This window comes from Bombus vancouverensis, chromosome 13, assembly GCF_051014615.1.
Source record: "Bombus vancouverensis nearcticus chromosome 13, iyBomVanc1_principal, whole genome shotgun sequence".
Taxonomy (NCBI): Eukaryota; Metazoa; Arthropoda; class Insecta; order Hymenoptera; family Apidae; genus Bombus; species Bombus vancouverensis.
In genome coordinates, this window is record NC_134923.1 from 3,630,601 (window position 1) to 3,651,594 (window position 20,994).

General features: G+C 41.6%; 1 protein-coding gene across 2 annotated transcripts in view; it reads left to right on the forward strand.

The window, feature by feature from the left end:
* Positions 1 to 20,994, forward strand: part of msi (RNA-binding protein musashi) — a 99,701-nt gene that overhangs the window by 1,967 nt on the left and 76,740 nt on the right. Inside the window, exons 1-2 of one of the 2 annotated variants that reach the window (XM_076623701.1) lie at positions 12,281 to 14,954; positions 18,989 to 19,110. In XM_076623701.1, the coding sequence (XP_076479816.1) occupies positions 19,055 to 19,110 (56 nt within the window). In that variant the 5' untranslated portion in view covers positions 12,281 to 14,954; positions 18,989 to 19,054. Of the gene's footprint in view, positions 1 to 12,280; positions 14,955 to 18,988; positions 19,111 to 20,994 lie in introns of those variants that run through there. The other variant, XM_033343602.2, reaches the window with a different exon arrangement.

Consider the following 20,994-nt stretch of genomic DNA (forward strand, 5'->3'; position numbering starts at 1 on the left):
GATACCCGATTGAAATTTCTTACGTATGTGATCCGCAAGAAGCGTCGTAGTCGTTTAACAATGTTTCTCGGTCGCGTGCATTGAACGTTGCACTATGAAATCTCGCGTAACGTTCCGTTGGCCTTCGATTTCTCGTTACTTTTGCAAATCGTTTAGTCGGCCGTTTTTCATTCTCCGTTCTGTCTAGCTTTCGTTCACGTGAAATAAAACGTCGACAGAGAGCGAGAAGTATAGACGGAGAGCAATGCGAAACAGGTTACCGAACAATAGGGAAAATTTTATCTCCGCTCCGTACGAAAAGTTGGCGGTTTTGTTTTCCTGGCTTTCTATCGGCGATCCGGCCGGTTAATTTGCAATTATCGATTGAGCGGCTTTCGTCGGGATCCGAAAGCGTGTAAAGGCCGTCGAAACGTCGAACACGCTATCCGAGAGCAGTTTTATCCGAGCGAATTGGGTCACCAGTATCGTATTGCCAAAAGTTGATCGAGTCGAACTCTTCCGTCCCACCCATTCATCCTATCGTTACGTCAGGAGCGAGTCCCCTAGGTAATGTCAGAAGACACCTATCGAGCCTGTTTTATCGTTAGACCGGTTAGACAACCGAACGTAACTTCTTCGTACATGTTTCCGAGCAGTGAAATTGAAAAATTCGTGTAAATGGAGTTCATCGTTGTGGCTTTCGAGAGGCTACAGTCACAATTTCTTATTACAAATCTCGAGAGTTTATAGTTTAGCACGTACGGTGTACGAGTTTCACGTACGCAAATGAAAGGATTAAAAAATGCGGGTAAATTATGGAAAAAAATCGAATTTTTAAAATATATAACACGGGGAAGAATAAATATAATTTTCGAAGAACACAATGTCACCTGCCTGTGTTGTTATACCCAGTGACATAACCCGAGATAACGATGTGTTCCGCGTGATAAACCTTGAACTCGAATCGTCGAAGACCATCGACGTCTCGCTGTCTTAACGACTTGTTCTCACGTAAACTAATCTAAAGCTGTCTAATTTATTGGATTACGAATCCGTTCGAAAATCGTATATTTTTCGACAACTTTTTCTTGAAACGTATTGCTCGAAAGAATGGCGCAGCAGGTTTATACGTGGCAAGTACTAGACGCGTCTCAGAGATAAAGCGCCCTAAACACTTTCAGAAGAAGTTTGGAAAGCGTAAATATACCATTTTACTGGTTGCGTTATGACGCTGTTAAAATTTACGCTCGCTTGATTTAAGCCGCGCCCATACGAAACCGTTCAAGCAATTTACCAGAGAATTCGCGTTTCAGGAGCATATGGATGGCTTCTTCGCGCGTCTACCTTTGCTCTATTACGTAAATATCGGATCACGTTGATACTATTTTCATGATCTGTAGGTTATCTCACTATTTTCTAATTAAATATTGTAAATCTGGGTCGGCCAATGCAGATTAAGAGAATAATAATACAAATTGCATAATAGGAAGTTTAATTAAATGATCAAATAGTGGTGGGTTATTTTAGCGCGAAGGAAAAAGAATTTCATAGTCAGTGGAGCGATCGTCGGTGGACGTCAGTGAGGAACAGTGGTTCCCTATTTAGAATTTCATTTTGATCGTTTAATATTCCACGCTATGCGCAGTATGCCGGTGTTTGCGGCACCCTCGTGCCACGGGGTGTTTTCCGCGCAATCTTGCCATCTACTCTTGGCGCAACATTGTCATCCTTCAACTTTGCGAAACTTCCATTGCAAGCGTGTCTTCTCGTGGCTCTGTTGGCCGTTTCCTTGATGGAAGACACAGTGTCGAAGATTTTGTGGTATCTCCATCCTTTCGCGCTTCGTGTTTCGCATACGCAGCATTCTAGATCGTATAAGTTGTTATTCGCTAAAAGATAAATACGTTTGTTAATACGTATAATTGGTACGACGATAACCAGCTTTCTTCGCGTATGTTTCGTTTATAGCGCAATTTTTAATTATCTTTCCTGTGTTCAACGCGCTTTCGTACCGCACAAATTCTTTTGCCTGCAATTGCGGCACATTTCACCGTGAACTCTTTACTCTCGCACGTCAACACAAAAATCTTTCTATTTCGTGCAACGTTTAAATCGATCCTTCCTTCATCGAGTCCACGTTTTTTCTTTTGCGTTGTCGAAAGATTCGCGGAACAACCTTTTTCGTCGGTATCAACGACTGGGCGAAGGGAAACAACTAGGTTCCTCGATTTACGAAATCGTCTATTTCAAACCTGATCGGGGGTTCATCGAACCAGAGAATAGACTAAACCAGATGCCGGCTAAATCCGTAGCGTTTGGCGACTTTGACCGCAACTTCAAAGCATCTTCTTGCGTTGAACATTGTCTAGAAAATTATCATTTCCCAGTCGAGAAATCATTTTAACCGTGTCAAGGTATCCGAGCCAGAAATGTCCTTCGCGTAGAAATCGTTATTAATTTCGACGAGATTATTGAAGCAGACTATGAACGTGCGTGGAACGCGCGGGATTTACTCGGCCGTTTCGCCGTTTATTTCCAGCGTCATCTCGAACAAGCAGACGGGCTCGCAATGATTCAATCAAGCGTGAACGCGCTCGCTCCTCCAATCCGACAGTTTTATTGTTCTGGGGCGAAGGTGGCTGAACATGAAACTTAATGGTTGCACTGTTCTTGGCGGGATACCCTTGCTAGGATCCGCGTTGATTAATGATCGAGTACTGCCATAAACGCTGATAGATTCGCCGCTATGCGTGCGAACCTCGCTCGTTACAGCTTCGGGAAAATGAGGAGGAATTCCTGCGAGTTGTATAAGCTGACGTTTCCAAACAATACGATCACGATCGACGAATTTTCCATTCGACGAAATCGTTGTTGAACGTCACATTTTTTCTTCGCGTCGCGTTTCTCCTTGTCCGGATAAGATAGGCTTCGACAGGGGAAAGATCGTATAGTTGCGAGCACGGCTGAATTTACGGCGAGTGTTTCTGACGTTTGAGAAACTGGCAATAACTTGAGTGCACCGGGGATGATCTTCGTTACTGTTTTTTTAACTACAGAATTAACGAGGCTACGAGTATCGATTTCGTTGATTCTGTCCACTGGTCGAGTTAACACGTTTCACGTGTACCACGTGAATCTCTTTAGGATGCAGAATCGAATGTTGGAAATGCGAAGTAATGAAAAATCACGGCACCGTAGAAAAAATGTTTTACGATAACTCGTATGAAACAAACGTTATGTAAAATTTAACGATGCAAAGACAGGTATTGTGGACAGCGAATGTATGCAGTGAATGTTTACGAATGTATGAATGAATGTTATATATTTAAACTGAATTAAAAGGTGCAAAAGTGTACAGAAAACTCACACAAAGCTGTATAAAATATGGATCGCCGTAATATTCGATGGATGCGATTAAAATCTCTGCCTAGGTTGTATTTCTTTGGTCGAATTCACAGAAATATGATTTTGCGTATACGTTCGCAGCTGTAGATGAAAATCGAATGTGTAGCGATCTAATTAAAGAACTTTAAAGAAGTAAAATGTATTTCTGTGTACAGAAATAGTACGGAAGTTATAATCGTCCAATCGGTGAACGTGTTAATTGAAAATCGACGTGGGATTGGAGAGTCGCGTTTTTCCTAAAACGAGCATCGCTCTCCACGCTATGTTTAGTATTATAGAAACGGGCATACGAAGCGAATCGGACCTGTGTCTCCTTGCTAAACCGCGTCAGCTGGCTAAACTTGGAACTTAGACTTTCGTCTGGCTTCCGTTGAACGGCGCTCGGCGTACTCGACCATTTTTGTTTTACAGTTTATGTAATCCTTAACGCGAACATCGCTTTCAATATTTTTAGAATCGCACTTTTCTTTCAATGACTCGGTCTGGCGCACTTGGTCACCTGTCAATCTTTCATTTTCTATTCAAATCGTAAGAAACTGAATCATCGTTTCACGCGTTGCTCTTCATTTTACTTGCGAGATATTTATCGTAACGTTGATCGATTCTCCATTTGTACGATGCACCTTGCACATCATCCCATTATCAAAACGTCAGATTTTCGACGCTTGGTTTTTGAGAAGATCAAGTTTAAAGTTCAACGGATGCTATACGCGTAATCGTACGTGTAATCGCGCTGTGCGTTATTGACTCTTAAAATGCATGTATTTATTCATACTGGAGATAGGTGCTAAATAGTTGCACCGAGCGTCTATTCTTCGCCCAGTCTTCGCACATAGTTCACTGCATCTCGAAATATTCTGTATACGCTATTCTCGTCCTCCATTATGCTCTTAAACGTCTCTATGCGCAGTTTGTTTCTTCGTTTTGAACGTCGCGTTGAGGAGAATGGGAACGTCAATCGATGGAGAAAGTTGCGGTTCCTTTCGATTTTTATTTAAAGTAATCGCTAGACTGGCGTGCCAGTGGCAACGACGATGAAAATCATAGGGCCAGAAAGACAAAGGGAAGGCCGGCGATTCCGTGGGGGCAGCTAGGAGGCTGGAGATACGAAGGCCGAAACGAAAAACGTGCAGAAAGTCTGTGTTACACAGCCGGAGAAAAAGAGAGAAAAGAACGAAACTCTTCGGCTGCGTAGCTTTCTCATTATCGCGATTGTTCCACGATGGGTACCGGTCGACAATAGGCGACACAGTTTTTTCGTCGTGGAAGAAAGAACCGTGCTGTCTCTCCTTTTCTTTCTTCTCTTGGCTGCCCTGTCTCTTTCCTCGTCTCCGTTTCTTTCTCTCTCTCTCTTTCTCTCTCATTTTGTCTTTTTTCTCCTTCCAGGCTCGTCTTGAGTTGCAATAGTTTCCATTGTACCAGTACGTAACTAGAAACAGGTCTACAAACCGTCAATAGTAGGTCATCGGCTGGTTGTTGGTACACGCGCTTATTTGCTTCCTCTCTTTCTCTCTCGTTCTCTCTGTCTTTTCTCTGATGTTCCTTTTCGAGCTCTGTTTCTCATTTTTCGGCTCAAGACGGTTTACGAAATAGATACAGAGAATAATTAAGATCGTGGCTAAATGAGAAAAAGGTAGCAGTACAAAACATTAATCGCACCTCTGGTCAAATATCATGCTCCATGTACCAATTTTTAGATTAAGCTAACTCCGAGCTCGAGATATTGGAGGTTTCGAGGTTTCCTCGGAGAGTCGGTTGATGAAACTACTGATCCCCCTGTTGTTCTTCGTGTGTAATCGTGTTTTTCCTGTGTAATCATGTAGTCCGTGTTTGTTCAGTATTCGTTACCGAAATAATTCGGAAGTAAGTTACTCGTGTCGCGGCGTATCAACTTTCCATGTTTCCTCTTTTGTTTTACAACGAAAATATATACCCAGGTTGAGAAATCGTCTGGATTACAAGGAACGCGCGGTAACAGGAAAAAACAACATAATTTCATTCCGGTGATAAAAGTATGACGCGTTCGCAGTTAGCTGAAAACAGCTTCAACCTTCTCATTTCGCCTTCCTCGCCTTGCTCGCTGGTGCTGAGAGTCTCGCAATTATACTTTGCAAATCTGCGATAAAATAGATTGCAAGTGTGAATGTTAAAAAAAAAAAGGAGGAAAGAAATACTCTTTGGAAATCCGGTTATCGCGTAAATCGAACAAATCTGTCGCTCTTTTTACCTGAGCGAGTTTGGCTTTGTACAGGTAATAAACGAAAAAATTTTCCCAAACAGAAAGCTGTCATTTCGAGTTGCTTTATTATGTATATAAATTTTGAAATTCTGGAAACAAAGGGAAGCAAGTCTTTTTGCCAACTTGTATGAAAATGGCGAAGATATAACAAATTTTTATGATAGAAAATGTTTCTATAAAATGTAAAGAAAAAAAGTAACTTAATAGTGGCGACAACACGATCGACTAACACGTGAAAAGGAGCGAAAATCTGAATTAAAATCATAAAGGGGGAAAAGGATAGAGAACGGCGCCTCTGTAGAGGAAAAGATAATGGGGATGCAAGGTACATGCAAGGAAAATTATGTCGCGGAAATGTCGAGAATCTGTCTTGCTCGGTTCCCGTCGGTGAACCTAAAAAACAGCCGTCGAGGAGGTCGAGGAGACTCGCGGAGACACAACGACGTCAACGAGTGAGGAGACAAGATGAAAGGGATGAAATGGTCTCGTGACGCAATCAGTGACGTAACTCGCTCGACGAAAAAGTCCTTTCGCTGCGAAAATCCCATTCTTTATTCTTCAGAAATTTTTTCGTAGAACATGAACGGTATGTCTCTGACCAGCAAAAAGTTTGCCCGGTTGAAACGCAACCGGAAGCTATAAATGATCCATGGACGAAAGAATACTTAGCGTGCGGAGCAGATGGCGTTACTACTTTCCAGTGATACAGGTCAACGCTAGGTCGGCATATCGCCAAGTTTCTATGGACATAAAAGAAGTGAAACAGAGATCAGAAATCGTAAACGTTTTCTCCTTTAATTTAATTGATTAAAATTTTTGTCCCGTTAATTGTAATTACATCAGCCTCTCGTGTGGGTTATTTGTTAGAGATGCAAAGGAATACAAAGTTACGATTATAGATTATTATGTAATCTTAGGACATCCTGAGTAATATAACGGTTCTTGTATGGATTTATGACTTCGCATAAAGTCGATGAATTTGACGAGGAAATTGGAAGAAATCGATAATCGAAAAATTGGATTGGCGACGATACGCCACTGCAAGTTGCGGCAGACTCGATTTATCTTTAGCTGACGTCTTTATCTCGGAGCAAAACAGTCCGGGTTTTTCACAGACTCGTGTTTCCACTATTTTCGATCTTCCATCCCCTTCCTCGTCCTCAGTCGCAGCCGTGCATCCCCTTGAAGACAGCAAATGGCACACGGCGCATGCAACACGATCTCTTTGTTGGCGAAGAATGAAAAAGTCTGGCGTGTATTGCTCCACCGAGCGGTTCGTGACTACACAAGGTACATTAAAAGATTTTCATCGGGGATTTCTGTGCTACCGTGCACATTCCCCGACGTCGACGAAGAAAAAAAAAACATTTCTGTGGAATTCCTGCGTGTTCGTCTGCGGTTTCATCATCAGAAGCAAAGTAATTACACATCTTGTTTTCTTGCACCGCGATTGATCCAACCTGACGATGGAACAGGATCGTTCGTCGAAACAACGGAGATTATTTTCATTCTTATTTCCATCTGGTTTATCGTACAGTGGCTACGAAACGTATTTGCGTGCAATTGTATTTACTGTTTATTGTAACATCTGCATATTAATCAATCGCGTGCAACTATATTAAATTTTGTATTATTTGATAGAATTTTCATGCGAATGGTAGGGATTCGCTTCATTAGATTAGATCGAGGGTAAATGCGAGTACTTTTTATTGGGCCATTATAAGTGAAAGGTAAATTTTAAGTATGGCTCTTTCGAAGATCGATCCAAGGATTTTCCGGTATCATCGTACTAAGGGATTAAATATTTGGCCAAGGTTCAAATTGCAGGGTCTAATTTGGCCGAGATCGGACCGTCCACAATCTCCCATGACGTTTTCTTTCGCGTATTCCCTATAAACGGACACTTTCGATAAATTATACCGGGATGCTCGGATGAGTTCGGGCGTTCCACCAATCTTGGAACAAACTTTGCTCGTTTTTTCGAAAGAAAACTTGGCTTTCAAGAAGCCAAGATACATCGCGAGTACGCAATGCAGAGTACAGTTTTAAATCTTGTAAAATCATCGATGCCGAACTAGAAATATCGTTCGTCCGTATGAAATAACATTAAATCATCTCGAAGAAAAGTACGTAAGTTTTGACTATTTTTCTCGATGGTTGTATAGATAAAATTCAGATCTAAAGACTGCTCGTTTTATAAAAACAAGAGAAAGGCACCACTTTCTGACCTTCTCTTTTTTCTTTCTTTTTTCTTTTTTTGATAAAAAGAAAAAGTAAGGACTCATTGACACAATTCAAAGTCTCGGCGTGTATGAAATTAAGTGGCACGTGAAAGCATACCAACGCTGGTTGGATGTCGGGGTCAAGAGATTAAAGCCTCGTGTACGCTACGCTACCTATATGTGATGCGTCGAATTAAGCTAAGCCACGCTCGAGCGTTTACGCCTGTTCGAACATCTTTCTTCTTTTCGGTCTTATCCGCGCGATAGAATATCTTCTGGCATTTAATTAGGCATTATACGTGCTTCAGAATTTAATAAGCGTTTACTTAGCCCGCTCGTTTTCTGGAATATGGCTAGTCCGCGTGGAAATGCGAATAAACTATGCTTCGAGGAGATAATTATTCTAGTTTCAGTCGAAATCCGGTCTCGAGGTTCCTTTTTACGGGACATTGCCCTATCTAAGTTTGCTCGCCAAATACAATGGCAATGGGATTCGGCTGAATTCCTCCAGAACAAGTTCTTGCTTTCTCTGTGAAAGATTAACGTTAGCCGTGCATATCGTACTCGGACTTTCGCGTAGCAACCATGTTATCTGACGCTTCTTCTTCCAAGCTACTTCATATCGCTTTGCCTTTACGATTTGTTACTATATCGCGAGATTGCAATGTTATCAGTCGTACGTGATTAATTCAATGACGTTTCGTAGCTCTGTTTCGAACCTCGAATTTTTATATCAGTCGGAGGCATGTACCGATATGCAGAATCGATTGAAACGACGAAAGGTTTTTAGTTACCCTTAGACGTTGACACGGCTAAACGTAGTTATAGGTTTTTATAGTAACCTCGTTACGAACGAAGCGAAGAGAATCGTGATTTAGCGATGTAACGACGAAACTGCATTTCACGCGAGTAGAAATAAGGCACGATAATAATTAGTTAGGTAATAACGTCGCGTGCTGAACGAATGTTCTCCTATCTCGGTAAGTAATCGCGGATGTGCACCACATCCATTCGACGCAAACTATGATAATTCAGATGTTAATTAATGTCGAGTAACGCATAGACACTGATTTCGTTCCATCTTCCAATTGCCTCGTCGTTTTCTGAAATTCTTAATTAAGTATCTACTTCTCATTAGTATTCCAACAACTCCACTTAACGTGTATCCCTTTACTGAAAATCTTAATCGTAGATACGCTTTCTTCGCCCGCCAAAAACGCTCGTACCTCTGTCTATATCGTGAAAATCAACATGCTTCGTACAATTATCTACATCGCCGGTGGATAAATGGAGGCTGTAAAGAATTGACGGAGAGCAAATTGGGTTATGACGTAGTTACATTGTCATCCATAAAAGTCGACGAAGACGTCCGATACGGCAAAATCGCCGATAATGTTCTTAGCCTCGACATAAATGCCATGTCAATTATTGGCTAGCTCGACCCGATAATACTTCCGACAAAAGTCAGCCAGAACGTTGTTCCGTTCCCTAACGTTTACCCGACATTCCGTAAGGATCATTCACGTTAGCCGTTCATCTTTAACACGCTTCGACTGGTCCGAAGCTGCGGGTTAAAGATCCTAATTTTTCCTTGCCAAGAAAGTATACGTCTCTCCTTGTTACTGCTTGAGTCTGCTTCGTTAGGATAATCGGTTTCTTTCCTCGGGCTCGAATAGAAAAAAGCGGTGACGTAACTGTAAAAGATAAGCTGACTCGTGGTATTTGTTGTCACACAGAAAATATTTTTAAAACGAGGTAAATCTAAAAAATTGTTAAGATATTGTTAGAACGTTTGGGAATTGCTGCTTCGTTCGATATCGTTAAACTAACGTGGATAGGAGAAACTATATATTCGATGTTATAAATGGAAAAAATGAAACGTATTGTAACTGTAACACAATCGTAAATTAAAGATTTAACCTTTCGATGCACATACTCGTGACATGGACAGCTATGAAAGTTGGAAAGGAAATATCGATGGAAGCTAATACGATTTACAGACAGAATCAAAGGAAACGTGGCACGCTTGGGAAATCCATTAAGATGTGTAACTTAATCGTTTTTCAGCTGGTTGACTCGGTGAAAGAGAAGAACTATATGGAAGACGTACAAGCGATACACCAGCCATGGCCAACGAGAAACCGTGCCCATTCTGGTTTGCCCACGTGTTCGTTTCGTTCGTTGACTCGTTTGATCGGTATAATCGGAAAAACAGTGTACTTTGTGATACGTTCTTATTCACAAGAACACAATTTAAACGATATGTTATTGTAATCTATTTCATTACTTACAGACAAGCGCATGATTCGCAAGATTTTTTATTTATATAGAAATTAATATCATTACACTTTCGAATAAACTATTCCCAAAATTGCGATGAATATTCAGCCGCGTGGCTATTCACGCAAAAACAGACTCGAAGTATGCATTGTACGAATGAAATATAATTTCAGTAAAACGATATAATCCGTACGAACACTAGCAGCATTTTCCAATAAGATTGCCGATAAGTTCTACGACTTAGACTCGCTGTTACATATTAAATTGCGAAATTCTTCGGATCGGAACGGGTTAGCGAGCGAGCTGTAACCCGTGCTATACACACGTCGAGTTGCGTAAAACATTATGCGGTTGCTTCGTTTCGAAGTAGATATACGTTGATGTAAATAGTAAAGGGGATTTACGACTTCCTAGTCAAAGGCGATAGAGAAAGTGGACGCGATCCGCAAGTCGACGGCGCAACTTACCGTTTATAGTCACCAGCCGTACTCTCGATACGTCTTAATGGCCATAACATCCACGACATATCGCCCTCTTCCGACTTCGATCGCGTTCGCCTTACGACTTTCAGTCCTCGGAATTACCAATGAGACGCTCAAGCTTCTACTAGTATTAACTCTTTCGCTATGAGGCTTTCAGACCGTCAAATATTACTATTATAATTAACAGACGGTGTGAGTAGCTCATCCTGTACATTGAATTGCATTAAATTAAAGAAAAGAAGAAAACAAGAAAGTTAATATAACACGCACTGATATGATACATATTGTATTAACAAAGGGAGTACACGAATAAATTTTGTATACAGGAGGAAGAAGGAACTTTGCATAGTGATAGATTTCCTCACCCTGTTTCCATATATACATAAATTATAGGAGCGGATACTCGATATTGTTGAAAATATTCATGAATCTTGATTAAAATTTCATTACCGTGGTAAAATAATCATGTGATCATGTAATCGTTCGTTTAATTCTCTGTAATATAGACTTGTGTTTATTTTCATCTGTATTTAACACGTTATAATTAATCGTATAAAGTATTTCAATGTTCATACGCGTATCATTTTCCTATTATCGGAAACCGTGTCGTTGTGAAGGCTAAAAATGCCTTCAGTTTCTAAAGCGCCATAGCGAGAACGATTTCTTAGAACAAGCGAGTCTAGTTTTTATTCTCAGTCGTTCGGTTTATTCCCTCGAACAAGTAATTGTAGACAGTTACTTGCGTTGGATGTTCGCGATGAAAAACGAAGATAGACACGCAAACGTATACATTCTACGACAAAGTGAGTCATTGGTACAAATACGAAAGTGTGCAGAAGGCATATTTGGCTGTTTTGCCTTGTAAAAACAAGGAAATCCACATTGAAAATATTTCCACTGTTTTAAAGCTATCCCTGGCACCGTGCCAATCTCGTTGACCACGGGATATCGGTAAAAACCAGATCGAACGTGAGTTGAAATCTGCCTGGTTTGTGTATCAAAGTCCAACAGGCTCAATGCGGAAATTTACTTATTCTCGCTTCTGTTTCCATACACTGTGAACTGATTCTAATGGCTCTAAATTTCAATCTTTCCAACGTTCTTCGTGAAATTTATTTCATTTGATCGACGAAAGCGGTGCGAGAGGTTATTTAGAAATCTTTTTCATTCTGTATAGTTGGAAAGGTTTTAGCGGAGAATACTTTTTAAATACTTTGCGGTACTTTATCGCTAAATTCGTTAAAAAGATACGTAATCCTACCTTTGCACGGTCGGTAGAAACTATAAGATCATAATAGCGGGATTATCGTGTCATCGTGAAGAAGTCGGAATAGAAGTAACACGCGTCGGGCTCTCGACGAAATTGATTCCGTAGAAAACTAAAGAAAGGAAGAAAAACAAGCCACTCGACGTTGTAACCTAGATTTTGAGTGCACTACGCGAACCGGAAGACACAAGCACCCGCGAGATCCTCCCCGCTCGAATACGATCGCAAGATCCTTTCCGGCTTTTCTGCTTCGCTTTTTGACCTTTTTTTCGTACGCGTTTCATCGTATTCAGCTCGAGAATTGCCGGACCGACTACTCTCTCTCTCTCTCTCTCCCTCTCTCTCTTTCCCTCTCTCTCTCCCTCTCTCTCTCTCCCTCTCTCTCTCTCCCTCTCTCTCTCTCCCTCTCTCTCTCTCTCTCTCCGGCGATCTTCTCAGGATTCTCCTTGCTCCCTTTTCCCATGTAAATCGTGCACCTAACCCAAACCAGACAACCGTTCGTGTTTCGCGGAACTCCGCGTCGTTTCGCTTCTTCGACTCGCTAGTGAAATTCGTCCCGAATTTCTCGAATGCTTTTCTCACGCCGTTCGTTTAGACTTTTGTGAATCCGACGATATATGTTTTTTATTTTATATGTTGAGAATTTATCTCAACGAAAGATTCAAGCTAACGCTTTTCGGTTAATGTTACTAAAGGCAATGCGCGAAAGTCGAGAGATGGCGAAGATCAAAATCGAAGGAAAACGCGAAGGAAAGGGTAGAATGGAATAGAAATTGGACGCACGATCAGCGCGCTCTGTGAACTTTATTAATTCTCAGCTTTCTAATTGGATTACTCTCGAATTAATTGGCACGATTAAACGGTCAAACTCGACATTACCGACGTCGACGAACTCACCCCCACTTTCCGATTTAAACACGCGGAAATTTATTACACGTCGTTTCGACATTGCTCGAGTTTTCTTCGTAGAGTCGCAGAAATCTCGTCATTCAACTCTGACCATCTCTTTACACAAGCTCGCAATTTTACGACGTTTCTTTAAATCGAACTGCATCGCAATAAAGGTTAAGATAAGATTGGGGATAATTTATTATTTGCCTTCAATATTAAACATTCGAATAAGCGCATCAAACGTCCGAACGACTCGTTAATTCTTACGAACTAAAGCGCCGAATAAAATTTTTATATCACGTTCCATTGATACTTGGGCACTCGCTTCCTCGATTATCGTCGTTTATCGATTGTTTACGAATTCTATAGCTTAATCGCGACAGATCGCGTAGACATTTATCGGCAATTCGGCAATATGTATTTAAGATATTTCTATATCGTTTGATCCGCCAAATCTGAAGCTTTCTTTCTAAATATTTTTATTTCGCAAGGCAGAGATACGTGTCGATATGAACATAACTTAACACGTTGAACTTTGGCCAACCAGCCGGAAGTTAACTTGGAAGATTACCAAAAGATAGTTTGTGAAGGGGGTGGGCGGCAGTCATCCTGGCGCCCGTACAACCCCATTTGACGATGACGAGAAAATAAAAACAAAGAAGAGAATGTAAGTTGCACGGATAGATTTGCATCGCAAGCGATTTCCTCTTGAACGCTTCTCATAAGCTGCTACACTTTTTTGCACCTTCCATGCTCCTCTTCTTACCAGTCCCTCGATTGACACAGTTATCAATTATCCATTTTCCATTTTCCTAGCACCCCATTCCCGTTAATTTATTGATCTCTAGATCAAGAAATTATATTATCTTTTGAAACATGCTTTATATTCAAAATATGAAACCCATTCTTTCTCTTCCAATAAATATAATTTCTGGATATTTGAGTTGCCTTTAAATATCTATGTGCTGCCTGCTGGGTCGCGCTTCGGCAGAATGTAATTTGAATGCAAGAACGAGAGATACCTATAGTCGTTAAAGATACGAGCATGTCTCGCTTCAACAGGTGCAGAAGGTCATTCTCTACGTAACAAACCTGTACGTCATAAACTACAAATCTAATGAATATTTAACCAGTATCATATAAACTACAAAGTGCTACTGTCAGTAGGAACACTCAACTGTCGTGTTACTTAACTGCGTCACTTAATGCAACATCCTTTGGAGATCGAACCATCGATTGACGATAACTAATCCCTGCGAGAAAGCCTCTAGCCGCATATAATAGCGAGTCTATGCACTCGCGCGAACTTTCTATTTGGTTCTTTCGCAGATTCTTTTCGTTCATTGATTTTAGGAATCGTATACTAACGTAATCTCTCGTCCTTCTAAGAACGAGTTCGTCGAGAATATTAAGTTTGCAAGGAGGTTGTGTACTCGTGCGTTAGATGTGATCGATAACTGGTCTGCAAATTCTCTGCGCTAGGAAAATAATAATCGGCCTGCTGCAATAACGCGCTATTGGTGAAAGGTTGCTCGAGTAGCAGTAGCAGTACCGGTTCGATTCTTACGAATCACAGCTCTTGACATTTTTTTTTTTTCGATCGATTGTCTTATCGTACGTCGATGGTTAACCGCCTTATCTGCCCGCTTTATGTTAGAATATTTTTAGAAAGTTGTTTGGATAATTCGAGATCCGATTGAAATTTTTTTAATTTACAATCGATAAAATGAGGTGTATGAAAGCCTAGGAACTCTTATTTCAGTGGTAATTTAGAACGACTATTGTACTAGTTGCGGATTAATAAGGAAGCGATCATTTTCTAAATCATTTATCCTGAATCTTACGTCAACTTATTACACAGTCGCAACTTATTAATTCAGCCCGAGGCAACGTAATTGCTTACAGAGATCTAGAAACAACGTATTTCACGCTAATTTCGATGATGTTAAACCATTGTACTTCCATTATCGCTCACTTCGCAAAACGCTGATAGTTTCTAACCATCCTTGAATGGAAGCAAAGTGGCAAATTGATGATCGTTGTTCGATCGTCTTGATGGAAGATCGTCGAAACGTGTCCTGATGGGATTCTCGACTCGGTTTGGATACCTCGGTCTATGAAGCTATTCGGTAGTGTGCTGATAGCCACGGTGGGGATTGTTCAGAGTCGCGTGACGCAACGGAGTACGAGTAAGTAGACAGGGAACATAGTGGTCAGACATCGTGGCGCTATGCTTCCAAACGAAATCTTACGCTTCGTTACACTTTACTCTACGTTTTCGTCCTTCGATCGATCATCGCGCTCAGGCAAATATTTAATTTCCGTACAATCTTCGCTTAATATTCCCCTGTAATTTAGTAATTCGATGGAACATTTCATTCCGTAACATAGCATTTTTCTTAAATGTCACGAAATCGAACGATTTGGAAATTCAAAGACTTCTCATTTGGCTATTTTCACCTCCCGTAGATCATCTATTTCGAACTGGGCCGATCAGATGTTTCATTTGGATAGCTGCCAGTTTTCCTACGCTACTATATCTATAATAAGAATAGAATTATCAAGATGTTGCGATACATTAACTTTCCGATATAACAGCTGCGATCCGTTGAGTCATTTTGCACCGTTTTTGTGTAGGTTTTGGCTGGTTTTTGATCGTACGAAGGTCGTATGAAACATACTCGATTCTTAAATATCAGTCGATGTAGTCGATGTAAGTATACATTTTAGATGTACGTACATAGAAGAAGAAGAAAACCTTCTCATCCACGAATGGATTCGTTCCATCCATATGCAATGGATCGTCTCCTAGGATGTTAATTAATCCGAAAACGGGAGCAGTTCGATGTACGTGTTTGTATGTATGCGTGTCGTTCGATCGATAGAACTTCGTTTCGGAAGTTGGTGGTCCAGCGAGGATACACGCAAATGAGTTCCGAACCGAGTTATGGAGAATTCGAATTATTACCCCGAGATCGCATCGAACGTTGTGAATCCATCACGAACACAGCGTTGTCTAGAAACTTGTCGTCTTTTCCTTATCTTGCTTACCGTTTTACTTTTACTTCGGTAAATACTTCTTCGGATAATCAAAGCCAGAAAAAGAATATCGGATCCCTTTTATTATTTGTTCAATGTTTAATCCTTGACCAGAGAAGGCTGATCATAAATATTTTATCGTATGAAAAAATTCTCATACAATCGCTCAATTTATTACTCAAAGTTTGGTAGAATGACAAAAGTAAATATAACTTGGATTAGAAGAAACGTGAGACCAGAATGTGACCAGCCTTCGCTATTCGAGGATTAGATTTAGTTGTTGGAATGACTCGTAATGACAGATGATAAAACCTATCGAATCCAAAAAGGCTCGACTAGGCGTCCCCCGATTGGACACAATGTTCTCCAATTAATTCCGGAAGTCGAGCGCGCGCGTTTCAAAGCGATCGATGAACCATGACTCGAACAAAGAAGCCTCCCCCGTTTCGCCAACTATCCTCCAAAGATAATGCCACGAAACGCGAATCGCAACCCTTATCAACGACGCGCGAGCCGACAAACAATGGCGGCGGACAATGCCGGCGATCGATGACAACGAATTTCGTGGCTGTCGCTTTCTCCATCCAGTCGCCCCGTTTCTCGCGTTCCCAGCGTTCTCCGATGTTCCCGCTAATTAGTACCACCCCCTTCAAGCCCCGTTTTCGGTCCACTCATCGACGAGAACTCGGCTCTTCGAGCTTTTCCACGCTCGCTTTCCAACTTTTCGCTTACGATCGGCATTACGATCGATGATCTATCGTCAACGTGCGACGATATCCATAGCATATCGCGAAAGTATTAATATTCGATTTAATGTTATAATACTATTCGAACCGTTCAGAAGACACACTCCACACCCAACTCCATAAATTGAAACGCAGGAAAAAATGGTATTGTTGCAAACACTTGGAGTCCCATCCTCGTGAATATTTCAAAATTATCAATTGTCGCGATATTAAGTAGACTCTTGATTTTTTTTTTTTTGGCAGAAACACGGTGTATTTCTTATTTTCTTTTCTTTCTTTCTTTTTTGTTTTGTAAAAATTTTCGAAGAATTCGAATGCGATTAGGGGAACTTTCGCGTAAGATGATTCGAATTTGATACAGAGAAGGAATTCGTCTCGATCGATTTAAGCTTGTTCCACGCTGATCCAGGATTAATGCTTCTCCTCCAAGACGATCCCGAACACGACGAATTTCTCGCGAAATTCGTGGATGATCCATTTGTTATGACGTAGGATAGAGCAATCTGCCAAATAATTTCCCCATTAGTCGGTTAATTTGGATCGCGCCGACAAACATTCCAGGCTGCGTGGAATTTGCATGCTGCTCGTGTGAAATCTATTTCGACGTTCTTGAATTGCCAACCACCCTTTGAAAGGTTTATGTAGAAAGCTCTTCGCGCGTTTGTTTCTCGCGAACGTTTAGCGACTGCGAATACCTAGTTGCAAATCGTTTCAGTTTAATCGTTTTTCATTTCATTTAATCAAAGAAAAATCTGGCTGAAATGAATGGTAATCTATCGTGTTCTCCGATGGCTTCCAATTTTACATTTTACTCTTGAACCGTCTAAACGAAAAGACTTAAGTTGAAAAAAAGTGACGAGAAGCGATTCACCGGGCAGACATCGATTCGTTGCGATGATGGTCGTTCGAAAATGGAATCTCGTTGCAATTTTAACGCGATATCGACCGAGTCCGAACGCAGAACAATAGACCGCGTACGAGACCAGCCTGAAGCATTGCCTAGAAAGGTTCCTCTCGGTAACAATTTTCTCTTCTTCCCCCTCGTCTTCGTCGCCCTTTTTTCCACCTACTCGAACGCTCTATCTTTCTACATCAATCTTCCTCTCTCTATCCTCGCTAACGGTATCCATAATCTTCTTTGTCGTCCTATTCTACTTTGTCTTTTCTCTTCTACGTTTCCTTTCTCTTTTTCGATGCGTCCACCCTTCTCTTTTAGTCTGTCGGTTCTTTATGCTCGGCTACTGCGACTCTCTTCGCGCGATTCTTCTCCGTTACTCTCCACCCCTTTGCCCGGTCTCCGCGTGTGTTTCAACGATACAGAGAATCCTCCCCTGTGTTTCTGTCGTCGGCTCGGTTCACGGTGGACCCGCTAACTGAGCATAATAAAGCGATCCATCCAGCCCTCGTATCTGCCTATTTATCTTGCTCAGCCGGCTTTTTCCGAGGACGTAGCCGGCAGACAATCAGGTAGCCGCGCGATAATGATACACGCAACAAGGACGAAGTTGAGCTTACACGTGTAACAACTCTTTCCCGGCTAGCTATTGGTTCGGCTGGTTAAAAGCTCCCCGGCTCGGGGGAAAAAGAAACGACGCGATTTGAAAGCGAGAAAATAGCGGCCGTCGGAGAAGGAACGACTCTAAAACGTACGGAGAACGGGGCAAAACGCGAGATAAAAACCGGCCCTTGGAAAAGAAAGGAACACGGAGTCGGTGGAGAAAGGGAGAAGGAAACGGGTGGTGGAAAAATAAAAGTAGGTGAGGGAACGAAGGAATAGAGAGAGAGAGAGAGAGAGAGAGAAAGAGAGAGAGAGAGGAAGAAATCCACCGATACGGAGGAAAAGGGAGAAACCGGGTGAAAGAGTCTGGTAGGAATCCATTAACGAGTGCCGTTTTCATACCTCTTCTATGCCATCGCTCTCTCTCTCTCTCTCTCTTTCTCTCTTTCTCTCTTTCTTTCTCGTTTTCGTTCTCGTTCTCCAGTTGCCCCCGCCTCCCTTACCTCGTCTCTTTTGCTGTCTGAAAGAGCACCTACCAGCACAATAGATCGTTCATTACCGATACCGGGTGCCGGTGCGACGCAGACCCAGTCGAAAGTAGAAAGATAATAATGCGAGAAAGGAAGAGCGTGGAAGGCGCGAGTTCTCGTCGCGGCTGTATGCCACCCCTCCGCGAGTATCTCCCAACGACGCTTTAAGTGCTAAATGGAAAATGTATCGCGGACATCCCTTCTAACTATACCCGTCAATTTTCTTCTCTTCTCTCTAACGAGCATCCATGAAACCTTTCCTCACGAATCAGCGAGAATTCCGCGTCCTAGGTCGTTGTCCATGAGGGCAGTACTTTTAACCGAAAATCTTGCAAACATCGTGCTAATAACGGTTTTAAAAGATTTTTCGCTTTTTAGAAGCTTAATGGGTCGTTTTGCTTCCGTTTCAGCAACGCAACGGAGCCGTGAACAGTCTCGGTAGTGACAGGACAGACAGGATACAGCCGCGTCCACCGATGGCGGCCGCGAGCTTTCCGCCAAACTTCTCGAACGTCGGCATATTGGAGAACTGGTAAGTGATTGTGTCACAGCTTGTCACGCTTTCGAATTATTACTAGAAGCCTCTTAAAAGTCTCGAAAGCTTCGTTAAGACTAGAGGTTGCCACGAGGCTAGAGCAGAAATTCGTGCAGGCGCCTCGATACCATTTTCTTCTCTCAATTTTTTCCAAATTGCGAAATTTAGGTTAATCCGTTGATAGAAAATTGACAGGAAATAAATGGTCGAACGATTATATCAAAGATTTAAATAGTAAGTTCGCGCCGCTTATCTCTTCAGTATTTATAAGCTTTCAACTTTCGTATTATTTTCATTTTCCTTAAATTACCAAATCGATATGAAACCTTCAGAACTTTAATAAATGCCTTTTAAATCGATAAACCGTTTCTTTCATTTGATTCGTTATGAATTTTATATTTTCGCGTCTACTCAACTAACCATATCCACCAATGGCGCCACGCTGTTGGAGTTAACTATTCGTGCACGATAAATTATTTCCTTTACTTTTCACGTATTCGATTATCGAATTTTCTTACAGGATAACGCAATTGGACAATGGCGAAAAATCACGATACGTGAATTTATTTCTCTAAAACGGCATCTGTAGACTAAATTTCATTGCATAAGATTAATCGTCTCGCGCGTTTATCGTTTTGTGCCTATAAAACAGCCAAAGAGTGCATATATACACATCGCAGCACGAGTATATCGAACGACCTAATATTTCCACTGTAGTTAACAGGGGATAATAACCGAGGCGGCTGCACGCGCTACCAACGTCTAACCGAACCCGTAGTGTCCCATTGAAAGCTTCGTTTGAGCATTAAATATCTATTCGTAGTGCATGCTGTTTGTGTATGACACAAGCGTCAATTAGAATCAACGAAGACGTACATGTTCGCGATGGAATACTTCGCTCGTCGAAAGTCTCTTTGTGCCGCGTCCTTAGCCGATACTTCTTCACGCTCGTTACGCTTTTCGATAACGATTACGTTTCGCGCTTTGAAAGGAACGTTGATCTCGAAAATTTGAAACTTGCGAAATTCTGGTTAGGTGTGTTCGACTCTGAAGGAGGCTTCGCAATCAACTTTGCCGTGGTTTCTTGTTTAAATATCGCAAAGTGGATTAGACGCGGCGCTTTTTAAATGAGATCTTCTCGTCTTAACACTGAGACTACCGAGGGCTGAAATAGAAGCGAATAAACAAGGTTTTATCCATATACTTGAGAAAGAATCGGTCGAATGCAGAAAGATACATCGTCGCGAATAGAAACTTCCGTCGACAATTATTAATTTAAAAGTTTATAAATACATCGTGATAGTTCTAGCGCCTGTTGAGTTCTAGAAAGGATTATGAATCGTCTATGTTCTCGCGCGTGTTAAAAAAAGCGGCAGAGGATAATATTATGAGAATAATACTCGAGTATTCGCGTTTAAATCGAAATTTAAACGATTCGTCTTGGCGTGCTACTTTTGAACAGCGGCCATTGTCAACCAAATCCGCACATCGCGAAGACTGAATCCACCTTAAAAGTCGTCTGGCGCACGGAGAAAGGACGAAAGCGTCAGAGGAGGCATAATGGGACAAAGAAAGCGGCAACGGGCCATTGTTGCGTGCAACGAAAAGCCCGAAATATACTTCAAAGAAAACGAAATACATTCGAAGCGCGGTTATTGGTACGGTGAATTTCAGATTTCAACGAGCTTGCGGGTATCCCGCAGCCTTTCTATGAAAGTGTTTTAACTCTTGCAGAAAGGCTGTAGGATACCCGCAAGCTCGCTGAAATCTGAGATTCGCCGTACCAGTGCTCCGAATGTATTTCGAGTTAAAACACTTTGGAGATTTCTCATGACGATAACCGTCGTTGAGATCCTTTCGTCATAAGTTGAACGCGTCGCT